General features: G+C 35.8%; 1 protein-coding gene across 4 annotated transcripts in view; it reads right to left on the bottom strand.

Moving 5' to 3' along the window:
• The window catches only part of LOC122815412 (serine/threonine-protein kinase PAK 3), a 1296647-nt gene that overhangs the window by 731146 nt on the left and 540571 nt on the right, over nt 1-24930 (bottom strand). For all 4 annotated transcript variants that reach the window (XM_044087883.1, XM_044087885.1, XM_044087884.1 and 1 more), the window contains exon 3: nt 21276-21472. In XM_044087883.1, the coding sequence (XP_043943818.1) occupies nt 21276-21450 (175 nt within the window). In that variant the 5' untranslated portion in view covers nt 21451-21472. The remainder of the gene's footprint in view (nt 1-21275; nt 21473-24930) is intronic.

The following is a 24930-nucleotide window of genomic DNA, read 5'->3' as shown; positions in this document are numbered from 1 at the left end:
ATAGATGATCACAGCTGATGCATATTTTAAGGTCTGCATCTATGGGTCTAAGCAGCATATATTTAAAGTTCTGCTTTTATTCAGAGGCACAGATATCATGGGAATCTCACATAAAATTGAAGTTTTGCCCTTTACTGGAAATATTTTACTGACAAAACAAATGAATACAACTTCTTAGAGTACTTAATTTTATCGCAGCAAATTATTCCTCTAGGATCCAACGTCTTGTTAGAAAAGGCTATCAAAATATGCAGCCAACAGAAAGACCATCAATATATGGTGGTTAACTAAAACAGTGTTGTGAATCACATTATATACTAAAACTTATTTATATAAATGCCAGGAGCTGGGAGAATTACAATGCTAAAAGATTATCTTCAAAGACATGAAGTCTACTGCCTAATACAAAGATGTGCATATCTTTGACTCCTTCCATAAGAAAAGAATATTCAGAATTTGTCAGCTGGAAAAGACATGCAAAAAAAACCTGATACACGATGAAAGGAGAAATTAAATATTAACAAAAAAAAAAGTCTAAAAAAGAAAAAAAAGCATTACCATAGTGCTATAAGCAAATTTATTTAGCAGAATATGGGTCAATAAAACATACATTGGGTAGTCTGCATAGAGCATAGGGGAGAAAAAGTCTGTGCAAATATCTGAAAGGAAATCAAAAATAGAGCTGGAGTATAACTGCAACTTCAAAATACACAATCGTGAGATTGTATAATCAGACATAACCATACACGTATGAGTAACAGACACAGAACAACTGTTTAGGTAATCATGAACAACAGCTTTATGGACCAATATTGTTAAACAATATTTTGAACAATAAGATTAAGTGCTGTGATCTGAAATCTTAGACCACAGAAAATTATAGAAGATCAGTATTAAAATGTACAGACATACAGTCACTTGCAATTACCATCTGAAGAAGATGACATTTGCTCACAGAATGTTGCTTGTTTCTTAGCTGAGACAGACTGTAAATAATTGCAAGACAGTGAGGTGGAAGAGTGTTCTGAGTTCAGTGCAGCTTGGAAAAACAGGGACATGTGGCTGTTTCCCTACAGCGCAATGGCTTCAGAGAAAGAATATTAACATAAAAGAGGTACAGAGGGCCTTGCCCCCCTGTTTTTTTTTTTCATACTTGCAATGCATGTAACATGAAAAGCAGGAATACACACATGCCAAGAATGTGAGTACTCAAGATATCAGTTATAGATCTTGAGACTAAACTGCTGTGAAGCAACCAAACATGAACCAGGCAGATATATAGTATTTCTGGTGCAACAGGTAGCACACACGCCTTTGATGCAAAAGGCTGCGAGTTCTATTCCCTCACCAGGTAGATCAATTGCTGACACTGAACTGCAGCATGAGGGTACTACACCCTTGAACCTGTTGTCCTTCAGATGATATAGTAAATTGAGGTCTCATCTGTCCCAGTTGGTGGTATCTCAGGTAGACGTAAAAGGTCCCATGGCACCTATCAAAAAGACTAAGGGAAATTCCCCAGTGCCCTAGCCAAATTTCTCCTTGTAGTAAAAATATAGCTTTGGGTATCCCCTGAAAAGAGGCTACTAATGAAGTGTGTGAGTTTTCCTTAAGAGTCCATCCATCCATTCATCCTCAGCCCATTTTTCCCATTTGTGCACATGGGGTTGGGGTGTGACTTCAACAGTGACAATCATATCAGCCAAGGTTTACACTGCCATACAACTCACTTGTATGCACACTTGTATCTACAGCAAATTTTTAAAGTGTCCAAACCACCTACTTCATGTCTTTGGAATGTGGAAGGAAATCAGAGAACCCAGAAGAAACCCACACAACCACAGGGAGGACATGCAAACTTCACACAGAAACACCCCAACCAAGAATCGAACCGGAGAACCTGTTTCTGGGAGATGACAATGCTAACCGCTGCACTACCATGGCCACCTTAAGAGTGTAGAGTACAAAATATTTTTTGTGTTCTATGTCTGTTTTGTTGTGTTTATGGTTTAGTTGTGTTGCATGCTGGTGCTTCTGGTGTGTTAGGGGTCTGCATTTGTTTAATTCTGCACTGAGAAGTGGTGATATGTGTTTTTGTGACTGCAGAACACTGCAGATAGAATAGTTTTCTTTTTCCTGCAGTGTTACATGATCTCAGAGTCAATGTAATTTTTTTTCAATCAAGTATCAGTTCAATGACCTGACATATACCTACACATCTATATGTGTGTGTGTATATATATATATATATATATATATATATATATACATACACGTGTGTGTGTGTGTGTGTGTGTGTGTGTGTGTGTGTGTGTGTGTGTGTGTGTATATATATATATATATATATATATGTTTTGGAGTAGTATTTGTTTATATTATTTTTTTAGATATTTTAAGATTAGAAGAAAAGTTTGTTAGATGAAGGATAATACACTCAGACTTTTTACAAATATGTGTAACATAATTATAATAGTTTTATTTATGTGAGTTGCAGCTGATTTCAGCAAGAAATAAGTAATTAAAGTTATGACATAAAAATTAAATAACACCTATACAAAGTGCCAGTTCTGCATGTGCATTTAACAAAACTATTAACATGTTTGGTTCCTGAAAAATTTCCATATGTTTGTATACAATTTTGAATACATAAGGAAGACAATACTGCATATTTAAGCATTAATGTATACATTTTTGTAAACATACAATGTAAACTTCATTAAAGATACATAATTGTATATAAGTATATTGCACAGCTTTCAGCACTGTAGGATGTTACAACAGTGTAATAGAGAAAGAAGCAAAATAGATAGACACTGCTAAATAATGACTGAGATGCAAGACACGACTGCAGGAAGGTTGTGATCATGCCACATCTGACATCAGCCACGTGTGTGTGTGTGTGTGTGTGTGTGTGTGTGTGTGTGTGTGTGTGTGTGTGTGTGTGTGTGTGTGTGTCTGCTTGCGTCTGCGTGTATCCAGAGCTTATCTAAACAATATTACCTTGGTTTGTGATTTACTGTGGAGTTGAGAAGTTTTATTTGAATTTATATTTTAGCTTTTTACCACCCTTTTTCACTGTTTGTAGAAAGGAAGGGGTAGCTTGTAGATAAGATTTACTTTGAGTTATATTCTGTTGTTCTATAATTTTCACTGTTGGTTGCGAGAAAGGGATAGGTTTTAGACAGGCAACCTCAAGCCATCCCAAGGGGCCTAGTCAGCTATAAATTCACACAGACTGCAGAGAGGACAATCCAAAGCTTATGTAAACAATCCAATCTTGGTTTGTGATGTATTGATCTTTCCTGTTAAAAAGAAGTGTGACTGTGAGTGATACTGACATAAAGGAATTACAGCTTTTGTCTGACTTTCAGAACTTGCACAGTCAGAACAGCAACTTTACTGTACTTACTTTAATACTTAGTTGTATATTAATTGTGTGATTTTTCTGAAAGAATTTGTTTTAAGTTCTCTTTGAATTCCATGGTTATTTATATTGATTATTCTTTTATAATTTATTTGTTTGAAACTGAATATGGAGTCCTTAAATAAGTATATCATTAATGATTTGCTAATGCACAATTATCTTGTACAGTGTAATAAATGCTATGCATATTTAAAGGTAACAGCTGATAACACTGGTGATCTGTGCTCTTAGTATCTAAAGTTGGATGATCTGCTTACTATTATTAGTATTAAATCTAGACTTAGTGATGATGATTGCACTTGTGAAACTTGCACAACTTGGAACTGTTGTTACATACATTAATGACTGGACTGGTAAGTTAAATAATGTCAGACAAAAAGCAAATAGAGCACATTCAGGAAGTGAAGTGTCTATTGTCTACAAAGATCATTCAACCCCAATGAAACAAGATGATGCTCCTGACAACTTTGGAATGCTGGATGCAAGTATTCAGCAATCTGAGGATTCAGAGTGTTTAGAGGTAAACAAAAAAAGAAAGAAAGTAAGAAGTTCACAACGAATAAGGAAGAAAAAGAAGCTGATAAATGTCTGTAAAGTAAACAGAATACACACTAAAAAAGACATTGCATTTGTTATGTAACAAATACATTACAGTGAATGATAACATTTTTATATCAGAAAACCTTCAGCCTACAGAAAAAGGCATAATTTTTCCAAAAGAGAAAGCAGACAAAAGAGGCAAGGGGCAGGTGAAAAGCAAGAAATCAAAACTGAACGTGGAAGGATTGAAGAACGTTACTGTAAGAAAAAAGAAGAAAAAGGCAGATATTGACCACGTGGCTCAAGTTGTGGCTGTACAAAGCCAGCTGGATGAGAATTGTATGCTTGTAATGATTAATTGTGATGAAGCTCATTCCTTTGTAATGACAGAGCAGAAATTACTGTATTAGAAGCTGAAGATTCTTCAGATCTGGTCAGAAAAGATATTTTTGTAATTGGAGATTCTATTATTAGAAGAACTGGTACTTATATTTATGGAGAAGATAATGAACATCGAACAGTGTTATGTTTACCAGGAGCAAAAATAGAATATGTGAGACAAGCCTTGGAATGCCTAATGTAAGGAAGTATGGATCTGTTTTTTTATTCATGCCAGTACAAATCTCATCTGCAATGACTCTCTGACTGTTAGTAGGGAACTTTCAGCCCTCTTAGATAGTTTAATTTGTACTGGTATTAGGATGTACTTTTCACAAATCATATACAGAAAGGATAGTCGGGTCAGTGTGAATAAAAAGATTTTTTGGGTAAATGCCTACTTGGAAAAATGCACCTTTTTTAAAATGGAAATGTGTAGAGCATCCAAGCCTAGTTTTGGGCACATATGTGTTCAAATGGGTTGGCATGCATTTATTAAGATCAGGGAAGAGAATATTTGCAGCAGACATTTTGCAATATTTGACAAACACCAAAAAGAATTTTTTTCCAGGTTGAAAATTTATCAGTTTACAGATAGCAATATTTGATGTATCTCTGATGGCTGTTAATTCTAGGAGCATTAATAATAATTTTTTTATTGGAAAATTCACTATGTTTCCACAAGATTGATGTTGCTATATTCTGGGAAACGTGGTTAAAGAATAATGATTAGAAACTAGTTCTGTCAGGGAATAAATGTTTTTACTGTAACAGTCAATCTAACAAAAAATCAGGTGGAGATGTTATAATAAGGATTAAAGATAGTTATGAGATCTGTGATTATTACATGTTCAGTGATAACACCAATGCTATAGACTGTGTAACTGTAACAATAAAGTCATTGTTGGAGTGTATACACCACCAAAGTCAAGTGTTGATGACCTAGGGGGAATTCATACATTTCTTGCATGATACACATGAGGGTAGAATAATATTAGCTGAGGACTTAATTTACCAGAAACAGATTGGAATAATACTGATTCAAAACATTAGTAAGGAAATTATTCACAACTTATCTCCAGGAACAACAATTGCTTCAGACTGTAAAAAAACTACCAGGGAACAGAACATAGTATATATTGTTTGTGTTCCTAAAGAAATTACTGTAAATTCAAGTCAAGTTTTATCACTGTTGATGTTGATGTACAGTAATCATGGGGTTATAAAGGTTAAATTGTTGCTAGATAATTTGCCAAACTGAAATCTAAACCAATGCAGAGAAGAATAATTACAGATTATATGGAACCAAAACAGTCACTGTGTAAAACTAACTGGAGTGATGTATTCAGTGAAAAACTGCAGATGAAATGTGGAACACTTTGAAAGAGAAACTGTTTGAGTGCAAAAAATAAAAAAAATGGTTAAAATCAGGATCTAGGCATACAACGTCAGGTGGATAATTTTCCATAAGAACAAAATACCTAATTAAGATGAGACAAAAGTATAAGAAAGTGAAGCAAGGAGAAACTCCAACTTTGAAAACTGAAGTAAAGAAGCTGGACAAACAAATTAAGCATAGTGTGAGACAAGATCAATAAAATTTGAAGAAAATTTATATAAACATATTGAGCATAATAGAACACATTTTATAGATATGTAAGAGACACATTGATAAACTGTGTGAAATTTCTAAAATGTATTCTCAGACACAACAGATTATATATATATTTACAAAATCTTATACAAAACAGTTTGGTTCCACAAAGGGGGTGATAAGTTCTCCTAGTGAAATCCAGGTAACCTCAAAAACTGGAATCAAATTAGATTACACTGAAAAATAACTGTACAAACTGGATCCAAACAAAGCACAGGGAGGAGACTGAAGTAGTAATAATGACCTGGGAACACTTCAGCGAGAACTTAAGAGTAAATTGTACAATGTCACATAAATATGGGGAAATTCAACAAGATTGGAGACATGCCCTTATTAAACTTGGATTTAAGGGAAAGGGGAGTAGGACAAACCCAGAGTCATACAGACCCTTGTGTCTACTTTCATGTTATGGAAAATAATGGAGAAGGTAATACTGCATAAGTTATTGTAAGAATTGGACAAGTTGGGACTTAAAATCATATATCAGCATGCATATTTTGAAAACAGATCTATTACCACCTGTAACATGATGTTCTACAATATAATAACAGCTATGAATGAAAACTTGTGTTATAATGTAATTTATATATATTTAACTTCAGCATTTGACAGGGTCAACAGAAAACACTGATCAATATATTAGAACAACTAGGTACTGATGTACTTTTCATAAGATGGATAGCTGCAGGGCTTACAAATAGGACATGGCAAGTATCATACAACAATTGGGCAGGTGCAATTTCTGGATACAGTCAGGTTGTCACACAGTGCTTTGTCCTAGGCCCTTACTTGTTTAGATTGTACTTTTCAGACCTAACTTTTTCATCTGAGGTATTCTACTGTCTATATGCAGATGACTTGAAATTGGATAAACTGATTACACGAGTTACATATAAGGCATGCCTACAAAAGAACTTGATTAAAATAGCCATTTTGTCACAGGAGAATAATATGCTGATAAATACATCAAAAACTAAGCATATGAGATTTGGGAGCCATAAATTGAAAGGTAAATATTCACTACAGCATACAGTGATTGAAACTCTAGATTCATTTAAGCATCTGGGTATATGGGTAGATCCAGCTTTGAGTTTTTCTAATCATATCAACCAACTGGTTAATGATTGTTATAGAACTATATGTTGTATAAAAAGATATATAAAGTCTAGGAAATCAGAAATCATCAAGTTATTGTTTGTTTGTGAGTTACATTAGACCCAAAGTTGAGTATAGAACAACAATATGGAAACCTTATAAGAAAGCAAGCATGAGTAAACTGGAAAGTGTACAGTGGAAATATACAAAGGGCAGCCATGGATGTGAAAATTTAATTTATTATGAAAGACTAAAATGCTTGAACTTGCACAGTGTCTCGTATAGCTACCTAAGAGGAAATCTTATGCAGTTATATAGGACATTTAGAGACAACTATCTCTGGGAATGTTTGGAGTTATCAAAAAGTAATAGAGAATCATCAGACAATCTATGAAGAAGATTCTAGAGGAATGAGAAGTGTACTCATTGGTTCTGTGAGAGAGCAGCAGATGCATGGAACAGACTACCAAATTACATTAAAACAAGTACTAGTTTAGATATTTTTAAGAGAACAGCCTGGACACTATTATGGAAACAAGTGTTTTGGTATACTGCCAGGCTAGAAGGGCATTAATACCCATGATTGAAATATTTGCATGGATGTGTATGTATATATATATATATATATATATATATATATATATATATTATAGATAGATACACCCTCTAACTATATATACTAACTCTAAGATCACACTACAGTGGGGAAAAGGGCATACACATTTTATTTGCTCAACAGTACTTACATTCAGTGAAATATGATTCAGTGAAATTAGTTTTCAGTGATTTGAGCTTTCAGTGATTTTTGAGGGTAAATTGAAATTCAGTGAAATGAGTTTTCAGTGAATCAAAGTAGACCCGTGTATGTATACACACACATATATATATATATATATATATATATATATATATATATATATATATATATATATATATATATATAGAGAGAGAGAGAGAGAGAGAAATATATATATATATAGATCTAGATTAGATATAGATACATATATATATATATATATATATATATAACCTGACATTGTAATAAACATCATGCCATCTTTAGACCAAATAAAAATTTGGGGGTAAAAAAATGCAATGCCATATTGCAACTGAAGTGAAGGCCATCATAATAAAAAAAGAAAAAGTCTAGACAAAATACCTCACAGAAAAGTTCCAGACAAATTTTCATTAGTACAGGTAATTCAAAAATATCATCAAAGTATCTTTATTAGACATTAGATAATGTTCCCGGAAATATCACATAGAACTTTCTGGAACAGTGGCAATAAACTACTACTTCTAGGTGAGCATTCCTTTGCTCCTTCTCTGCAACACTGGTGATACGTCTATGAAATTATTCAAAACAAGCTTAAGGAAAATGCATTTCTCAACAGAAACTCATGTTAAAATAACAGTCTATACTAGCTAACAAGAGTAATTATCTACATGGGCATAAGTCCACTAAAACACTAAGGTTCTGACTCAGAATGATCAGATGATGTCCAAGCTATGCTCATTCACTAGCTATAATTCTTGGTCAACTAGGTAACAGAAAGAAGGCTACTGTGCCAATTTTTAGGGAAATAGTTTCATATTACATCTGCCTGCTTTGTATGATTACAGCAGCTGCCACATGTGGAGCATACTCTAGATATTGCACTTGGACTGGAAGTTTAGATGGACTGTTATTCAACTAGAAGCCATTAGTGTTTCTGCAGAGAAAAACACTGAAGCTCTCAAGTGCCAGAAAGTTTAAGAACAGCATTTTGTTTATTATTTTTTGAGAGGGAGCATTTTTAGTTCCTCCTTATGTGACAGGTCTAAGGAAGCAGAGTAACCTCCCTTGGACTATTTCGGAACATGTGCATGGTCAATAGAGAGATTAAGAAACCCTGGGCAGTGTCACACTGCTGACAAGGAGTGTTTTCTGCTCCTGAGACACTGTTATCTGAGCACACCTATCCATTCCCAGGAAATGCTATGCAATGGGCTTGCTGGCATATCATCATATATACATTGACACAAAGCATTAGCCCTGTGCTTCCTGCACACCCTTGTCCTCCACCAGGGTTCGACTCTGAGATGCATCCAAGTGCACAAACACACTCACTCACCAGGATAAGCATATGTGCCTGCATATCAAGCTCCATAGCCAATAGTAATCATTTGGTTTCCTGGTTTGCTGCCAGATGGTATCCCTCCATGTCACTGGTGCTGCCTATAACTTTCAGATTCTATTTAATGCAGTCTAAGGACCAGTAGTGCTCTGAGACCACTCAAGGATCATGATACACAAGTTATTTCCAGCTTGGATATAAATAAATCAGTCCCAATTGCCATTTCGGAAACATACCTGCATAATTTTTAACACATACTGAATGCCTGCGAATGGTCAAGCCAACTGTTATGTATTTTTATTGATAGAAAAGTCTAAATGTTTCTGTAAAGGTAAACTATTTTATGGGGAAAATTGAAGAGTACCATTTCTTTTAAAAGACAACAAGTTGTGTGTTATTTCACTAGCTATATATTTTAGCATTATCTTTTTGTAGATTTTTTTTTCTTTACTTGCTGATTCTGGCACCTTTGAAAAGAATTCCAACATATTTATTCTACTTCATCTCTTTATTCTCTCAATTGCCCAGCTGATACACACATTTATAGCAAGTGTATAGCAAGGATATCAGAACATAACATTCAAATGTAATAAAACAATTCAAACATACTGTTTTCCTGCCTAATGATGTCCTAATTCTAGCAAACTTCCTAAAATAACACAATTATAAAAAAATCCCTTAGAAAACATTGAGATATACAATGTATTTTTCTACTGACTTTCTAATCCGCCACATAAATAATTTAGTGTATGCTTTTTTTTTTTTTTTTTACAGATTTTTGACTTCCTTGATAGTTCTGAACATTTAAGAATGTCATTAATGACATCAAGTGTAGCAATCATTTCCAGAAAGTTCAAATCAGGTTATTAATAAAAAAGACAAAGAGAACTTATCTTAAAAAAAAACAAAAAACTAATGACCCTTAGTATTTAACAATAAATCACTGAGAACTCAGAACATTCAGTATAACAGCCCTTTAATTGTTTATTTATTGAGAAATAAAATGCATACTAACTTACACCCAGCAATTCTAATCTTAAACTCATCAATAATATCTGCAGCCTCTTCAGTTAAACAACCCCATGATGAGCTATAGCATTGCTTTACAAATCTGGGAACTAGACTGAGTAATGTGAACTACTTTCAAATTCAGACCAAAGTAAACTGAGGTTATTTTCACCGCCAAACCATCAATTAAAATATCATGATTTAACAGTATTATTAGTAAATAATATCAGAACTAACACAGTATAAAATACACAAATACTAAGGATCATAGGAAGTTACTAGGCTATTTGCCCTGAGGCCTTTACAAGCCTAGCCAAGAATTTAACTTATGTTCCAACAAGTCAGCACCCTATGCCACTATCCTGCAGAGACACAGGTGGTATCCCAGGGGTGTGTTTTCTGTTCCTCATCCAGTTATCCAGGTTGTGCTTAAAAAGTGTTAATGAGGTACTCTGCTTTATGTGGAGAGGGAGTCTATTCCACAAAAGGGGAAGTCTCTGGGACACAAATCTGTCCCTCCAAGTCCTATTGATGCCACAGACCAGGTTAAGGTTGCGCATGCGGGTTACTCAAGTGGAACTTGACTTGCAGATATGCAGCAGTCCTATCAAGGCGGGGTCTGAGATTGCTTTGTATGCCAGACAGAGGTCACCTCTGAGGAGTCTGTAGGAGACTGAGTAGATGGACGGGGATTTTAGCCTATCTGTGTAGAGTAGATGTTTGAGGCCCTGGATTCTCTGGGTGAGGAATCTCTGTGGTCTTTCCAGGTGCTGCATGTGCTTTGTGAAGTACATGCTGAAAGGGGCACTGTACTCAATAATGGGTCTTATAAGGGAAGAATACAGAGATGTTATGACCTCCTTGTCCCTGGATGAGATACCGTTATTAATGAGGTGGGCCATGTAGAAAGTTTTCCATACAACGGAGGCAATATGGTGGTCAAAAGTCAGTTTGCTATCAACCTGGGTGCCCAAGTCCCTCATGACTGATTGCATGCTTAGGACCTTATTTTCAATGTGATAATTTGTGGGGATGTCACTCTCCCCAAAATGGATGACGATGCATTTTTTTGGCATTCAGTTTGAGGCTGTGTTTCTAGCACCAGTCATTTGTTTGAGTGAGACCCTCTTGGAGGATGTCCATGTCACTGGGGAAATTGATGACAGCACCCAGCTTGCCGTCATCTGCAAACTTGGTCAGCCATAACCCACTACATTTTGCCTGCACCTCCAAGAAGTATATCTCAAATAGCAGAGTCCCCAAGACCAATCCCTGGGGTACACTGCTTCTTACGGGTCTACTACTTGAGGTGGCTTCCCCAATTTTGATTAGATGGGTTCAATCAGTGAGCCAGTTTGCTGCCCATCTGCTAACATATGGATTGATGCAAGTTGAGAGAGTTTATTTATTATACCTGAGAGGAGAATAGTATCAAAGGCTTTGGCCAGGTCAAGGTAGGTGGTGTGTACCATCTTCTCCTCGTCTGTGCCCTTGGTGACTGTTTCAAAGAAGTCAACCAAATTTAACAGGCATGACCTCCCCTTGACAAAACCAAACTGTGTGGGATCAAGTGTCTGGAGGTTGCCAATGTCCTTGTTAATGAGGTCCATGATAATCTGCTCCATGGCCTTGCAGTCCAGGCTAGTTAAGCTGATGGGTCTCTAATTTGCTAGATCAGTGGATGCTCCACCTTTGTCCAAAGGGGTGACAGTGGCTGTCCTCCACTCAGCTGGGATGAAGCCGATACTCAGGCTTTGGTTGAATAGGGTGCATAATGGTGCTGCAAGTTCCTGCCTAAGTTCATATAGGATGCAGCCTGGGATGTTATCGGGTCCCATGGAGGCTGTATTTTTTCCTTTGAGATGGCAATGATGACTTGCTCCCTAGAGATAAGAGGAGGGGGGCAGGTACTGGGGAAGTCCGTTTTACTGATAAGACAGAGGCGTAAAGTTTTCACAGAACTTGTCTGCCAGCAGGTTGACTACATCTACAGCATTTGTGTATGTGGTGTCCTTGACCACCAATTCTGAGCAGATCTGGGTCCTTCCCTTGCGATTGTAGACATATATGAAGAAGGCCTTATGATTTTCTTTAGCAGATGTGGCCAGTTTCTACTCAAAGTTTGCTTTGGAGGATTTCACTAGTGATCTTATTTGCTTGTTCAAGCTAAGGAGATATTGCTTCCAATTAGGTACCTGCTCCTTGGTCCTGGACAGAAATTTTTTCCATTTATTATAGAGTTTACTTGTTGTATTTGTCCACCAGACAGGTTTACTCTTCCTTGAGCAGGAGGATTTTATCATGTCTGGTATTCCTTATTCCATGTAGCTATATAAATGCTCATATAATACTTTGGTGTAGGCTTGAACATATGTGCCAGTTCCTATGGAGGGCGTGGGGGCTGTGAAGCTGTTTATACCTTCCCTCAGGAGGTTGTAATCAGCTTTGGAGAATTTGTTTGTGTGACCCAAGCTAGAGTTGGGGGGTCAGGGGAGATGGTGACTTTGAAAGTGACTGCTTTGTGGATGGATCTTACCAGTGATTATGACACTCTAGGGATGTTGCAGTGGTTACTCATGTTGGTTAATATGAAGTCCAAGATATCTTCACCTCTTGTGGGGGAGCCAACCAACTGGTACAATGCATTTGCATTGACAAAATCAAGGAATTTTTGGGCATTTGTGTTTTGGCATGAGTATTTCTTCCAATGTATGGTTGAACAGTTAAAGTTGCCCAGGATCAGGGTAAAGGGTTGAATCTTGATAGATTTGAAGAAGTCCAGATATGTAGAGTGGGCATCTTGAGTCAGAGTTGGAGGCCTGTAGCTAGCTCTGATTTCAATAGGGGTCGTGTCAATTGTTAACTACACCCTGGAGTGTTTCCTGTGCCTCATACTGTTTGACCAACCTAGAGGTGTGTATGTCTTTATATATATTGCAACTCCACCTCCTTTTGTTTTGTTGCCCACGTCTTGGGGTCTGAATGAATGATAGGATGAGTAACCTGATATGGCTGGGGTGCTTTCCACAGCTTTGAACCAGGTTTCTGTGACTGCACAAATGTCAGCTTCTTCCAGGGTTAAGAATGCTTGCAATGAGTGCAGTTTCATGTTTAGACTCCTAGCATTTAGCAGCATGACCTTTAATGTATGTTTTGATGAAATTTCCATGTCAGTAGTTTTGACCTCATGGCATTGCCTAAAAAGGCACTATGGGGGAGGTAAGAGCCTTTGCTAGGAGCCTGAAGCCCAAAGGAGACAGATGCAGGCCATGTCTGGCAAAGCATCATGATTTGTCAATCTTGAAATAATAATCCACCATATTTTATGATCTGAGCCATACATCCTACATGCAGTTCAAAAGACAAACATAAACTAGGACTTCTTTATAAATGTACTCCTTTCTTAACTAAACATGTACATATGACAATAGTTCACACCTATTTATTCTCTAGTTTCCTTTATGCCATGTTTGCTTTCAGCGATGTACAGTTCCCGCGGTTAGCCAGAGTGCAGAAGTCTTATAAAACAGTTGCAGAGTTTAAGTATTCTCATCAAACAAACACATAAGTGTCCTGTAGTTCAGTCTTTTAACTAATAGGACTAACCAGTCTACTAGCTTATACCCACCTTAAGACTTTCCAAATCATTCTCCATCTCCCTAAAAACACTATACCATTAGCCAGTTATGAAACTGGTATACACCCCCACAAAGAGCTGAACTCACTGAACCAACATCTGTCTATCTATTTACATTCTGCTAAATTCTGGAAATCAATACCAAAAGATATCAGAAAAAATCTATTCTTATCTACAATTTAAAATCTCATTGAAAACATACCTGTCAAGAAAATGTTCCTGAGGTAATTGCAACTGTTTGGATTCTGTACATTAAAATGTAAACACACACGCGTATATATATTTATATATACAAATGTATGTATAGGAGTATTACATAAGGCCATCTATACTTTATGTCAGTCACTTTCTATTGGCATGAAAACAAACTAATGCACTGGTAGTGAGCTGCATATTTGTGCAAACTTAGGAAGGCTGAATTTATGTCTGCAAAAGACTGCTTATAGCTAACTATGCTAGAAAGACAGCTGTGGTATGTTGTATTTTTTGGTGATTTTGGAATGCAGTTCGAGATTGTACCTAGGTTGGAGTAAGGGGCTGCTTTATGTGGAAGTTGTTATGGGAGTTATAGCAAAATTGCTGGCAATCTTTCATTACCAGCATTAATGGCATTTATTTTGTTCATTTAATGCTAGCACTCCTGATACAGAATAAATACCAGCAAAGCATGTGCTATTGTTTAATGGCAATAACAGGAAGCAGCAGGTGGAGAGGGTGGAGGTATGTCAAGTGTGTCTAGGGAAGTCCGAGGCATTCCAGGTGGTACTGGAGTTGTGCAAGATTGTAGTATAGATGGAAATTATGTATACCCATTCACAACTTTTATGCAATCTCAGAGCTGTTATATATAAAGTAGTATGGTGTGGGACATGGAAGCTCAACATAGAGGGTGCAGGGGGCAGGACTGTTGGAAGTGGTGTTTTGTTTAAATTAGTTGTAGCCTGCATGGGTAATAAATTATATGTGGGTGTTTTTGTAGGCACTCCTTAGTGTAGACACTAATTTTGGTTTGCTGTCAGTGTAATCAAATATGCAGGTGATCACTGCTAAATTTATATATACACACAAATATTTGTCTGTGTTTATATATATATATATATATATATATATATATATACATTTATGTATATGGATCTACTTTTCTTCATCAAAATTACACTTGTTTGAAAAAGAAAAGTAGATCCCCACTTCAGCGAAAGTGCACTTAAACGAAACTGCACTTTTACTGAAGTATAGTCGCCGGATTGGGTAACCCAAAAAAAAACACACAAAAAAAGTCTTTTGCAGAAGGGAAAGCCCCCCTGAACACCCCCCCACTTTAATATTGTCACTTCAAGATCGCACTACAGTGAGGAAAAGGGAATATTCCCTTAGACCCACTGTACCACGATCTCAGGACTAGTTTGCTTAGTTGTACATCAACACTAAACATTGATATACAACTAATGTTACATGCAAACTGCATCTTTTTATTTCTTCTTTTTTGTTTTTTTTTTCTTTTATTTTTATCTTCACACGAAAGTGCATTTTCAACAAAACGCAGTTTTGCGGAAGTGCACTCGCGAATTTACGTTTCGTTGAAACATAAATTCGATGTAGTAAATGGATCCCATATATATATATATATATATATATATATATATATATATATATATATATATATATATATACATAATATATACATATATTTATTTTTATATAAATATTTACTTTATTTTACATTTGTTAACCGGGATAGTCCAACTGGACATGTGTCCATTTACAGCAGAGGCCTGGTGAGAAAACGTCCAAATTAATATAGACAAGAAGTGAAACAAATTGTAGAAAAAGTTCTACAACAATTTACGTTAATAATATAAATATTTTTGTACAACTTATATTATAGAAAAAGCTCTACAACAAATTACATTAATAACATATTATTGCACAAGTGGCAGGCAAATAACTGGTCAAAGGTACATTTCATAGTAAGAAAGCAAAATTTAAAATGAACCCAAATTAGGGGATTCATTTATTGCAGTGGGGGTTCCTGAGTTTGAAGCAGAACATCTGGAGACTGCATATGCATTATTTATGTGCAGTTTCAAAGATAGGGGTCTTATGTGATGCATGGGCATAACCAAGAATTTAACAGGTGTGCTTTGAGAGAGTTTTTGAACAGTGTAGTTGAAAGAGCTGAGGTCAGAAAGGTGGGAATGTTGTTCCAGTTTCTGGCAATGTTGTGAGAGAACAGAGCTTTTCCTGCAGAGTTATTGGCTTTAGAGTTATAGAGGAGAGATTTTTCTGAGGAGTGCAGGGGACAATTTGCTAAGTATTGGGTTAGGACTTTGTTTAGGGGTGGGGTTTTGTCAGGATGTTTTACAATATTGTAAGCAAGTATTAGTTGTTGATAGTTAAGTAGTTGGGGGAGTTCTAACCATTTATGTTCTCGTACTGCCTGACAATGATGGGTTTTGGAAGTGCAGTTATTAGCAAATCTGATAATTTTATTGTAGCAGGACTCAAGTTGCTCAAGGTCCTGTTTTCTAGTATGGGTAAGGATAGGTGCGGTATACATGAGTGCAGAAAGTAGGTGTGTTTGGGTGAGTGTGATGCGTGCCTGATCAGATAGGAATTTTTTGTGACTGTATAGGGTACCATTTTCGTGTGGACTTTTTTGATTGTTTGTGATATATGGACATCAAATAGTTTATTGTCAATTGTTACTCCAAGTAGTTTGGTGTGGTCAGGGGGGCAGATGTTAGTACCATTTTTGGATGTGACTGTAAAAGGAGGTTGGGTGGTTTTAGTGTTATTAGGAGCAAACACGAGTAATTTAGTCTTGTTTTATATATATATATATATATATATATATATATATATATATATATATATATTTTATATATATATATATATATATATATATATATATATATATATATATATATATATATATATATATAGTCCACTGTTTATTATAACCAACAAAAAATGGAAAAATAATAAAATAATGATAATAAATAGAATAACAGGATAAGCACTTTCAGACCTAAATGCTCATTCATCAGATTTAATGTGGCATATGAACAGCTAATATTTAAATTATTAAGTAACCAATAAGCAGCAGTTAATCACTGTTTAGCCAGTAAAAAAAATGAAAACTGACCAATAAAAAACTAGCATCCCTGACTCTTGGACAAAAGGAGCCAAAAATCTTTCAGTAACATCTAAAAACAATATGCAAATGATTCTTAAAAGTGATTGGTAATAATAAAACCAATCATACATGAGATCTATCCAATCACATACAACCACAGAGTAGCCAAGCTGCAGCTAGAAATGACTTATCAAAGCTCGGTTCAAAAACATCCTAAAATAATCACATCAAACCATAAGTAAACCCTAAGAACATAAAATATATATATATATATATATATATATATATATATATATATATATATATATATATATACATAAAAAAACACCTAACAAACTTACAATGGAACATCCAGCCTACTAAAATCATGTCTACTCAGTTGCAAAGAGGTATCAGATTAGCATAAATTCATATCTGCTTCATTCTAAAATATCAAAAAACATTTTATCTTTGCCACAGCACTTCAATACCCTAGAGGGAGTACATAAGTTCATAAAATGTATTCTGATAGTATCTACTAGTTCAAACATACAAAGGTGAAGGCTTATGACTCATCAGCCCTGATTGGTAAAGGACAAACCAAGCAGTCACTCTGTTCAAACATAAGAACCAACAGCTGCCCAAAAATAATAAAGTCAGCTAAACAAGTAGAGCTGGAGTACAAGCTGGAGTACAAGTGCTATATTATGCACGTAATGGACCCAAACACGCAAGCTGGACTTTGCGTTTAAATATAAAGTAAAAGCTGTTACTTTGTGTTAACAGCTTTACAGTCTTGTTCATGCCTGTGAGAAAAATGAAGTAGATAGTTTATAACACATGACAGTCAGTTCTCAGACTGTGGATCCCCCAATGGGGGATGGAAGAGCAGAAACAGAGAGCAGTTATTGGAAATTCCATTTTGCTCCTACAGGTCATCTTGTAGTATATGCCAAACTGATAAATAAATAAAAAGGATTGGTACTGGAATATTAAATGTGGCACCTTCCAACATTTCAGGTCCACACCACTGGGAGAGACTGTGCATTTTCTTTACTCTAGCTGAATAAATACCTCATGTAAAATAGATATGTTACAGACATCTACTGTTAACAACCAGTTTGAGTTGCTCAGCTGACACTGTGCACTGGAAAGACTGTTCTGTGCTGTATTTATTATTATTATTGCTGTATTTATTAGTTATCAGTGAACTAAGTTACATTGTACCTGTACATTAAGTTACATTGTACCTGTATATCTTCCCAAGCACCACACAATCAAAGTTGTCTAAGAACTGCCAGGAAATGATTGTTTTTGGTAAGCAGATTTTGCAGTTCAGTAACATGTTTTAAAGTGACAGTTTTTACAGATGTTACATACTCGAGCTTAACTTGGTAATATAAAATCTACTGGGAGCTCTTCAGCAAACTAGTGATCCAAAGGTCCAAAGCAGACAGGGCAGAGCATAAGAGATTTAGCAAGGAAGGCAACATGTGCACTTTAGCAGAATATAGTAAGTAAGCCAATTTAGATGACAAGCACCTCCAAATGTTTAACTTTTCTCCTCTGTTTCACTACTATGGCTGTATGAATGTAAGAAAAACACTGGCCAGTAAAGTAGAAACTGACACGCTAACATCCATGTCATGAACGTTTCATCCCCTCAGTCTGCAACTCAAATCATAACTTTGTCCAACCACCACCAGTACCATAACTGCCTTTATTATACAGGGTACCACAGAACATTACTCCCCTTTTCACTGAAGAACAACACAAAATGAAAGAGTGACTGTTGATGTGTGATGAATGACCACAAAATTAATCATGGAAATGTAGAGGAACAGATATAGACAAAGAGATGGGATACAAAGTAACACTACATTAGCTAAAGTGGGGTGTCTGGAATATTTACACGGCCTAAAATGATTATTTTAAGATATATTTCTGTTACTGAATTACTCTAAATGTAAACATTCCAGAAGAGAATACATGCATACCGACATATACTAACATAATAGCCAGATAAAGAACAGCATAGTGAGGTGTGCCTCACCTACATTTATCTGAAGGAGGAGGTGTCATACATAAATAAAAAAATGACAACTAACTATTCAGAAGAATAAATCGATTTTATCCTTATCTCGTATTACAGTATACAATATACTGTACCTGTGCAGGGTGAAGACAAAACAGAGTCTTTAATCACAGATAGCCTGCATTTTTTTATGTGAGTTGAGTAAAGGATTCTGTTACAAAGTTTAAGAATCAGGATCCTAAAGGAATGTTCAGTTATTGTTCAGGAGACAGCAGCAGGTTTTCTTCCCCCACTAAGCTGTTATGTAGCTTTCTCAAAGACAATGCATAATAAATAATCTATTCATTTAATTGGTAAATGTCTCTCTTTTCCACAAATTCCATTTAACATATACTTTGTTTTTGTACATTAACTCATAATATTAAAAGTATAATGTAGGAGTGATAAAGAAAAGACTGTGTGTGTTTTGATCTAAGTAACATGGCTAGAAAAAAAATGTTATACTTTGGAATAGTTAATAACAATGAATTAATTATTAGTAAATGTTGAACAGTGACTATAATGATGAGCTACTGCTTCTCTATCACCTAGCAATCACCATACAGAATGTACACATAATATTTAAATCGCTTACCTGTATGGTTTAAAAACAGGTACAGATTGGCAACATAAACACCTTCTCCCCTACTCACTTCTCCCGGCACTTCCCAGAACACTAGCTTAACTCATTATACCTGAGTGACACCTCCAGGTGCATCTGCAGTTAACGCCTACTGATGCCTCTAGGCGTCAAATATTGCTTGTTAATATCTGGATCAATAATTCCAAAACCATGCTATATACAAGGTTCTAAAAGATTTCATCTTAAACCTTATACAATGGCAAACTGAACTGCATTAATATTTGACCTCTGTCTAGTGCAGGTAAAGAGACATTAACTGTTGTTTTTATGATATTAATTTATATAGATATAATTTTCACATTTTTCTAAATATCTCAATAACCAAGTGATGCAGGCAGAACTCCTTAGTCTCTTATGAAAGCTCTCATCTAGATGAATAAAATGTTGCTGACAGTATGTGTGCAACTTGATTGGCTGCTGAGATATAGTAAGCTGCTTATAAAATATTAGAAATGTAAATAGTTACTGTGTTTACTGTGCCTTATAAAATTCAGTTTAAGACTCAGAACCTAAAGAATACTTCCTCTATAAAAATAGCTTGTGCTAAAGAGTTTGCCATTCATACTTCTTTCATAAGTCCTATAGTTCCAGAGATATGAACATTTGTTTGAAATGTGAGGACATAATTTGATTCTACCAAAAGGATTAGGGTCCGCCCAGTAAAGTTACAGTGCAGACTTCTTGAGTTCCACTGGAGTAAATGAGTTAACTTCCATGAAAGCAACAAATCCATCACTTAACAAGACCAATATTTACCAATTACATAAAAAACTGTCAAAACACAACATTAAACAAACTACAAAGCCGCAAAACGTACCAACCGCCATGTTACCTCACACAAAAACTACAACTTCATAAACTGATACCACAACATTAACAAATTACACTATAACATTTACATGTTTGACAATACACTACTCAATGTTATACATTTTCTGTGTTATGAACTTTGATGTTATGAGTTTTCAGTGTTTTGGGGTTTAGATGTTATGGTCTCAGTGTTTTGAGTTTGGATGTCATGGCAATTAGTTGTTTTGAAGTAGAACCGTGTGTGTGTGTGTGTGTGTGTGTGTGTGTGTGTGTGTGTGTGTGTGTGTGTGTGTGTGTGTGTGTGTGTGTGTGTGTATGTTTCAAAGTTAGCAACACTGACATATGGGTGCATTGAGTATTTTAAATACACACTTTTATATATACATATAGATATATACACACAGACACTCACTCATGTCAATGTGTGACCTCTACACTATGAATATTGGAATCAGTCTGGGTTGTGTGTCTTGATCAAAGTAGTAATGTAGTAATTCAGGATGAATTTCAAGTTGCACTCAACTGATTTCTTTCATTCAAACAGCATTAGTAAAATATATCAACACCTAACCACTGTGCATTTTAAACATAATTCTATTTCACCTACAAACCAGCTCTTTGTGCAAGCAGATATTAAGGTATATTGACCAGTTGAGAATACAAAAAATGGCAGACATGAGAATATTAAAGCAATGCAGATTACACTAAAACATTGTTTTTGAAAGAAAAGAGGGAAATCAGAAAGAAATCTACATGACATTGCATGAGATAATACTTTACTTTTATCCCCTCCTCCAGGGAAGATGGAACGGAGCCTGACTTTCTTATTTTTCTCTTCTGGCGCCATAGGGAGAGGTTTGGAGCTGTGATTCACCGCACACGAGTCACGGTTATTACTATTCATTCTAAGTGGAGGAGCTGGAGGTTTTTCGTCGGTATCCGCACTATCAGACATCTTTAGCAGCTCTCACAGGATCCTGGGAAAAGGGAAAATTTAAAAAGTTAGTCAAGAGACAGAACTCAGACATTAAAATTGCAGGAAGCAAAGAGCAGAGCTTGGTTTACATCAGTAGAGTAAACTCATCAGAATCGGTTGCCATAGTTGCAAAGGTTTAGCTGTAGTACTACAAAGGTGACCACTGAAGCAAACATCTAAAAATAAATACTCTAAATCTCTCAAAAATTAAATGATTATTGCATTTCTTTAAATCAACAGAAATGTTTTAGCTATAAATCTTTATTTTATCAGCTTGACTACAATAAGACTAAAGGAATTACCTCTCATGTAATACAACAAGCTGGTGCACTATACTGAGATAAGGACAGAGAATGAGAAAGCAAGAGAAGCAACTACTTTATTTAGGGTAGGGAAGTGGCAATACATAATAGCCAGGAAGTAATTCTGATAAGAGTCGATTGGCACTAAACACCATTGAGTTGTATACTATAAGAAGTGTTGGCTACTTTTTCAGTTATGCTGTTTTCAGAGGTTTTATATCTATATACCTATATCTATACCTATATATACACATGCACACATATATATATATATATATATATATATATATATATATATATATATATATATATATATATATTATTTATAAATTAAGTATATAAATTAAAATATATTATATAATTTGTATGTATATATGTATATATAATTTTTAACAACCTATTCCTGGGCCTTTCTGCAACTCTTTCAACAGTAAAGTGACTTTGATAGAGCAGCTGCATTTCTCCTGCTGGGAAAAGAGTAAACCAATGGTTTGTCTTCCATTTCTTACTGTGAATCGCTTCCCTTGAGTGCCTCCTGATTAGCGCTGGCTGGAGCTGGTTGTATTCGAATTCTGTTGCAGTCATAACTTGGCTTTCATTTTCTTTGAACCACAAGCCAGAAATTCAAGAGACCGAACTGGAATAAAGAAATCAAGCCTTTTACCAACTATGGGGGAAAGCTAGTGCCAGCTGACTTTTCCTGGAACACAGTACTGCTGCTGGGTTTCTGCTGTTGAAAGCAGAGGAAGCTGATAGTTTCTCCGTTTTTTTCTTTTTCTATGGGCTCCTTAAGCATTTGAGTTCTGCTGCCCTGTATGACTTAATAATTTGGCTGAGCTGCTGAATGCTATGTGAGGAAGAGTTTCAGAAAAGACTGCACTGCAATCACGTAATGGACCCTTTTAACAAGTGATGAGTGACAGCTGCAATCACTGGATGTTGTGGTGATTCCTTGTACACTGAAGGCATTTGTACAGTGCTGCTGCCTTTCTCCAGGTGAGCATACTTCTCAGCCTCCAAGCATTACCAATCATAGCACTGGCCTTTCAAAGTCATAGCAGAGACTCGGAAAGAGGAACATTTTCTTATTTTTCACAATAAAATCTCTTTATATACTACACACCATATAGTCAGTGACAGTGTATTGTCTAGGCTTAGTCTATGTAATTAATAAAGTATCTAGCCATAGACAGGTCTGACTTGATGAGGAACATCATAAATCTAGGAGTAAGGTTAAATCTGAGAGCCAAAGTCATAGTATTATGCTTAGATTATAGAAGGTGAGTGGTATGCTAGTGAGTGCAACAGAAACTGTCAAAACTGATAGTTTTTTTTTTTTTGCTCTGAGCTGCCTTGCCTGACTTGCTGATCAATTGTGGCTAGGACTGCCTGCATTTCATCTCTGGCAGGGGCACTTTTCCAGTATTTATTTGTTATTCTTTATAGTAAAGAAATAGTTTCTTTAGAAAATGTTGAATGAATACAGGAAAAAAACTGAAGAGTAAAAGAAACTGAGAAAAAGGAAGAAAACATAATCTGGATGGTATAGGTAGACCAGGATGGGGGCACCAGGTGTTGGGAAGGGTGCTCTGCAGCCCTTTTGCCTAGGGCATCCACTGACCAAAGGCCAGCCCTGATTATCTATCACCAACATCCTTCCCTTTTCGTTTGTGACACCAAGGGTAATGTTGTTTGGTTCCTTCATAGTATACTAGTCTACATGCTGTACTATGTAACTTGGCTGCAATGCGTGTAACCTTGTTCACTACATGATCATTGTTAGATCTTTTCTGATCATTTTAATTGTTCTTCAGTGAATGATCATTATCAGCAATTTCACTACTTTTTACTTAGCCACATCCTTTCAATGAGTAGCTCCTGATTGGCTGAGGTGAGAACTGTTTGTATTTATTGATCACTGTTCCTGCTTTTCACTGATTGGTTGTTAATGTTTACTGCCACTGCTTTCTACTGTTAGTTCTGATTTTACCCAGTTGTTACCAGTGTGCTCTGTACCACTCTTAGGTATTGCTAAATGTTGCAGTCCTATGTTCTAATCTAGCTTGTTGCATACAGTCTATAATAGTATTTGTCCATCAGCCATTCCTAGTTGCACATTAATGTTGTATGGCTATATGACATATTTTGCTAAGGTTGCATTTGTAATATTCACCATATAGCCAACTCAGTGTCATCTAGGCCATCCTTAAATGGGTCATAATGATGTCCTATGAACACTTAACTCCAGTAGCTAAATTTAGTATACATTGTATAATTAAATGAGTGATATTCTGAGCCATCCTTGATAAAGATGCATCTATGATAGTGTGCACTTTTACATGCTGCTGTTAATTTAGCATTCACTGCATAACAAACTCAGAGGCATCCAGGCCATCCTGGAAAGGAAAGTAACTGCTGCAGTTTTGGTTACAGTTGTTACACGTATCAAACATCTCTTTGCTGCTGCTACTTGTTAAACTTCTGATTGTTACTGTTACTTGTGCTGAACTTGTGCTAAGTATGGTCAGACATTTGCCACCCTATTGCATCCTTAGCGCTCATTGCATAGCAAATTAAGTGGCTTCTGAGTCATCAGTGAAAGAGATGTAACAGTGTTATATTTGTCAAAAAATGTTACACCAGCTGGAATCAATTAAGAAATAGTACTACACAGGATAACATAAGAGGATTTAACCTTGCCTGATTCCTTAGAATTGCCAGACTCTCCTGGCTAGTATAGAATTTTAGTGACCTCTTGACTCTTCTGCGGCCAACCTTTTAGCCCTCATTATTTTTAGCATTGCAGAAACTCCGTTATGTTTATGAAAAATTCCCTATTACTGCTTCATAATGATTCATTTTGTAAGAGGTATAAGTAATTATTGAACTTGGAGGCTACCCTCTCACTTCATAAATTCATTTGGCAAAATAAACACTGAAAATTAGTATAAATAAAATAATAAACCATCACTTGTAAGAGACATAAAACAAAATGCCATGCATGCCTCCTTGAGTAAGGACTCTCACCTTGTACTTCATCTGCTGCTGTCCATAATCCTAGTTATAATGGTGTTGGCTCCAGACCCCTAAGCATGTTTCCATGGTAATGTTTTGACAATAGGACACTTTATGGTCAGTCACATTGACACTGCCCTCA

The sequence above is a fragment of the Protopterus annectens genome, chromosome 11.part0 (assembly GCF_019279795.1).
Source record: "Protopterus annectens isolate FY-2018-M chromosome 11.part0, PAN1.0, whole genome shotgun sequence".
NCBI classification, from domain to species: Eukaryota; Metazoa; Chordata; order Ceratodontiformes; family Protopteridae; genus Protopterus; species Protopterus annectens.
The sequence above is the reverse complement of the archived record's forward strand: the minus strand, read 5'-3'. Positions and strand labels throughout refer to the sequence as shown.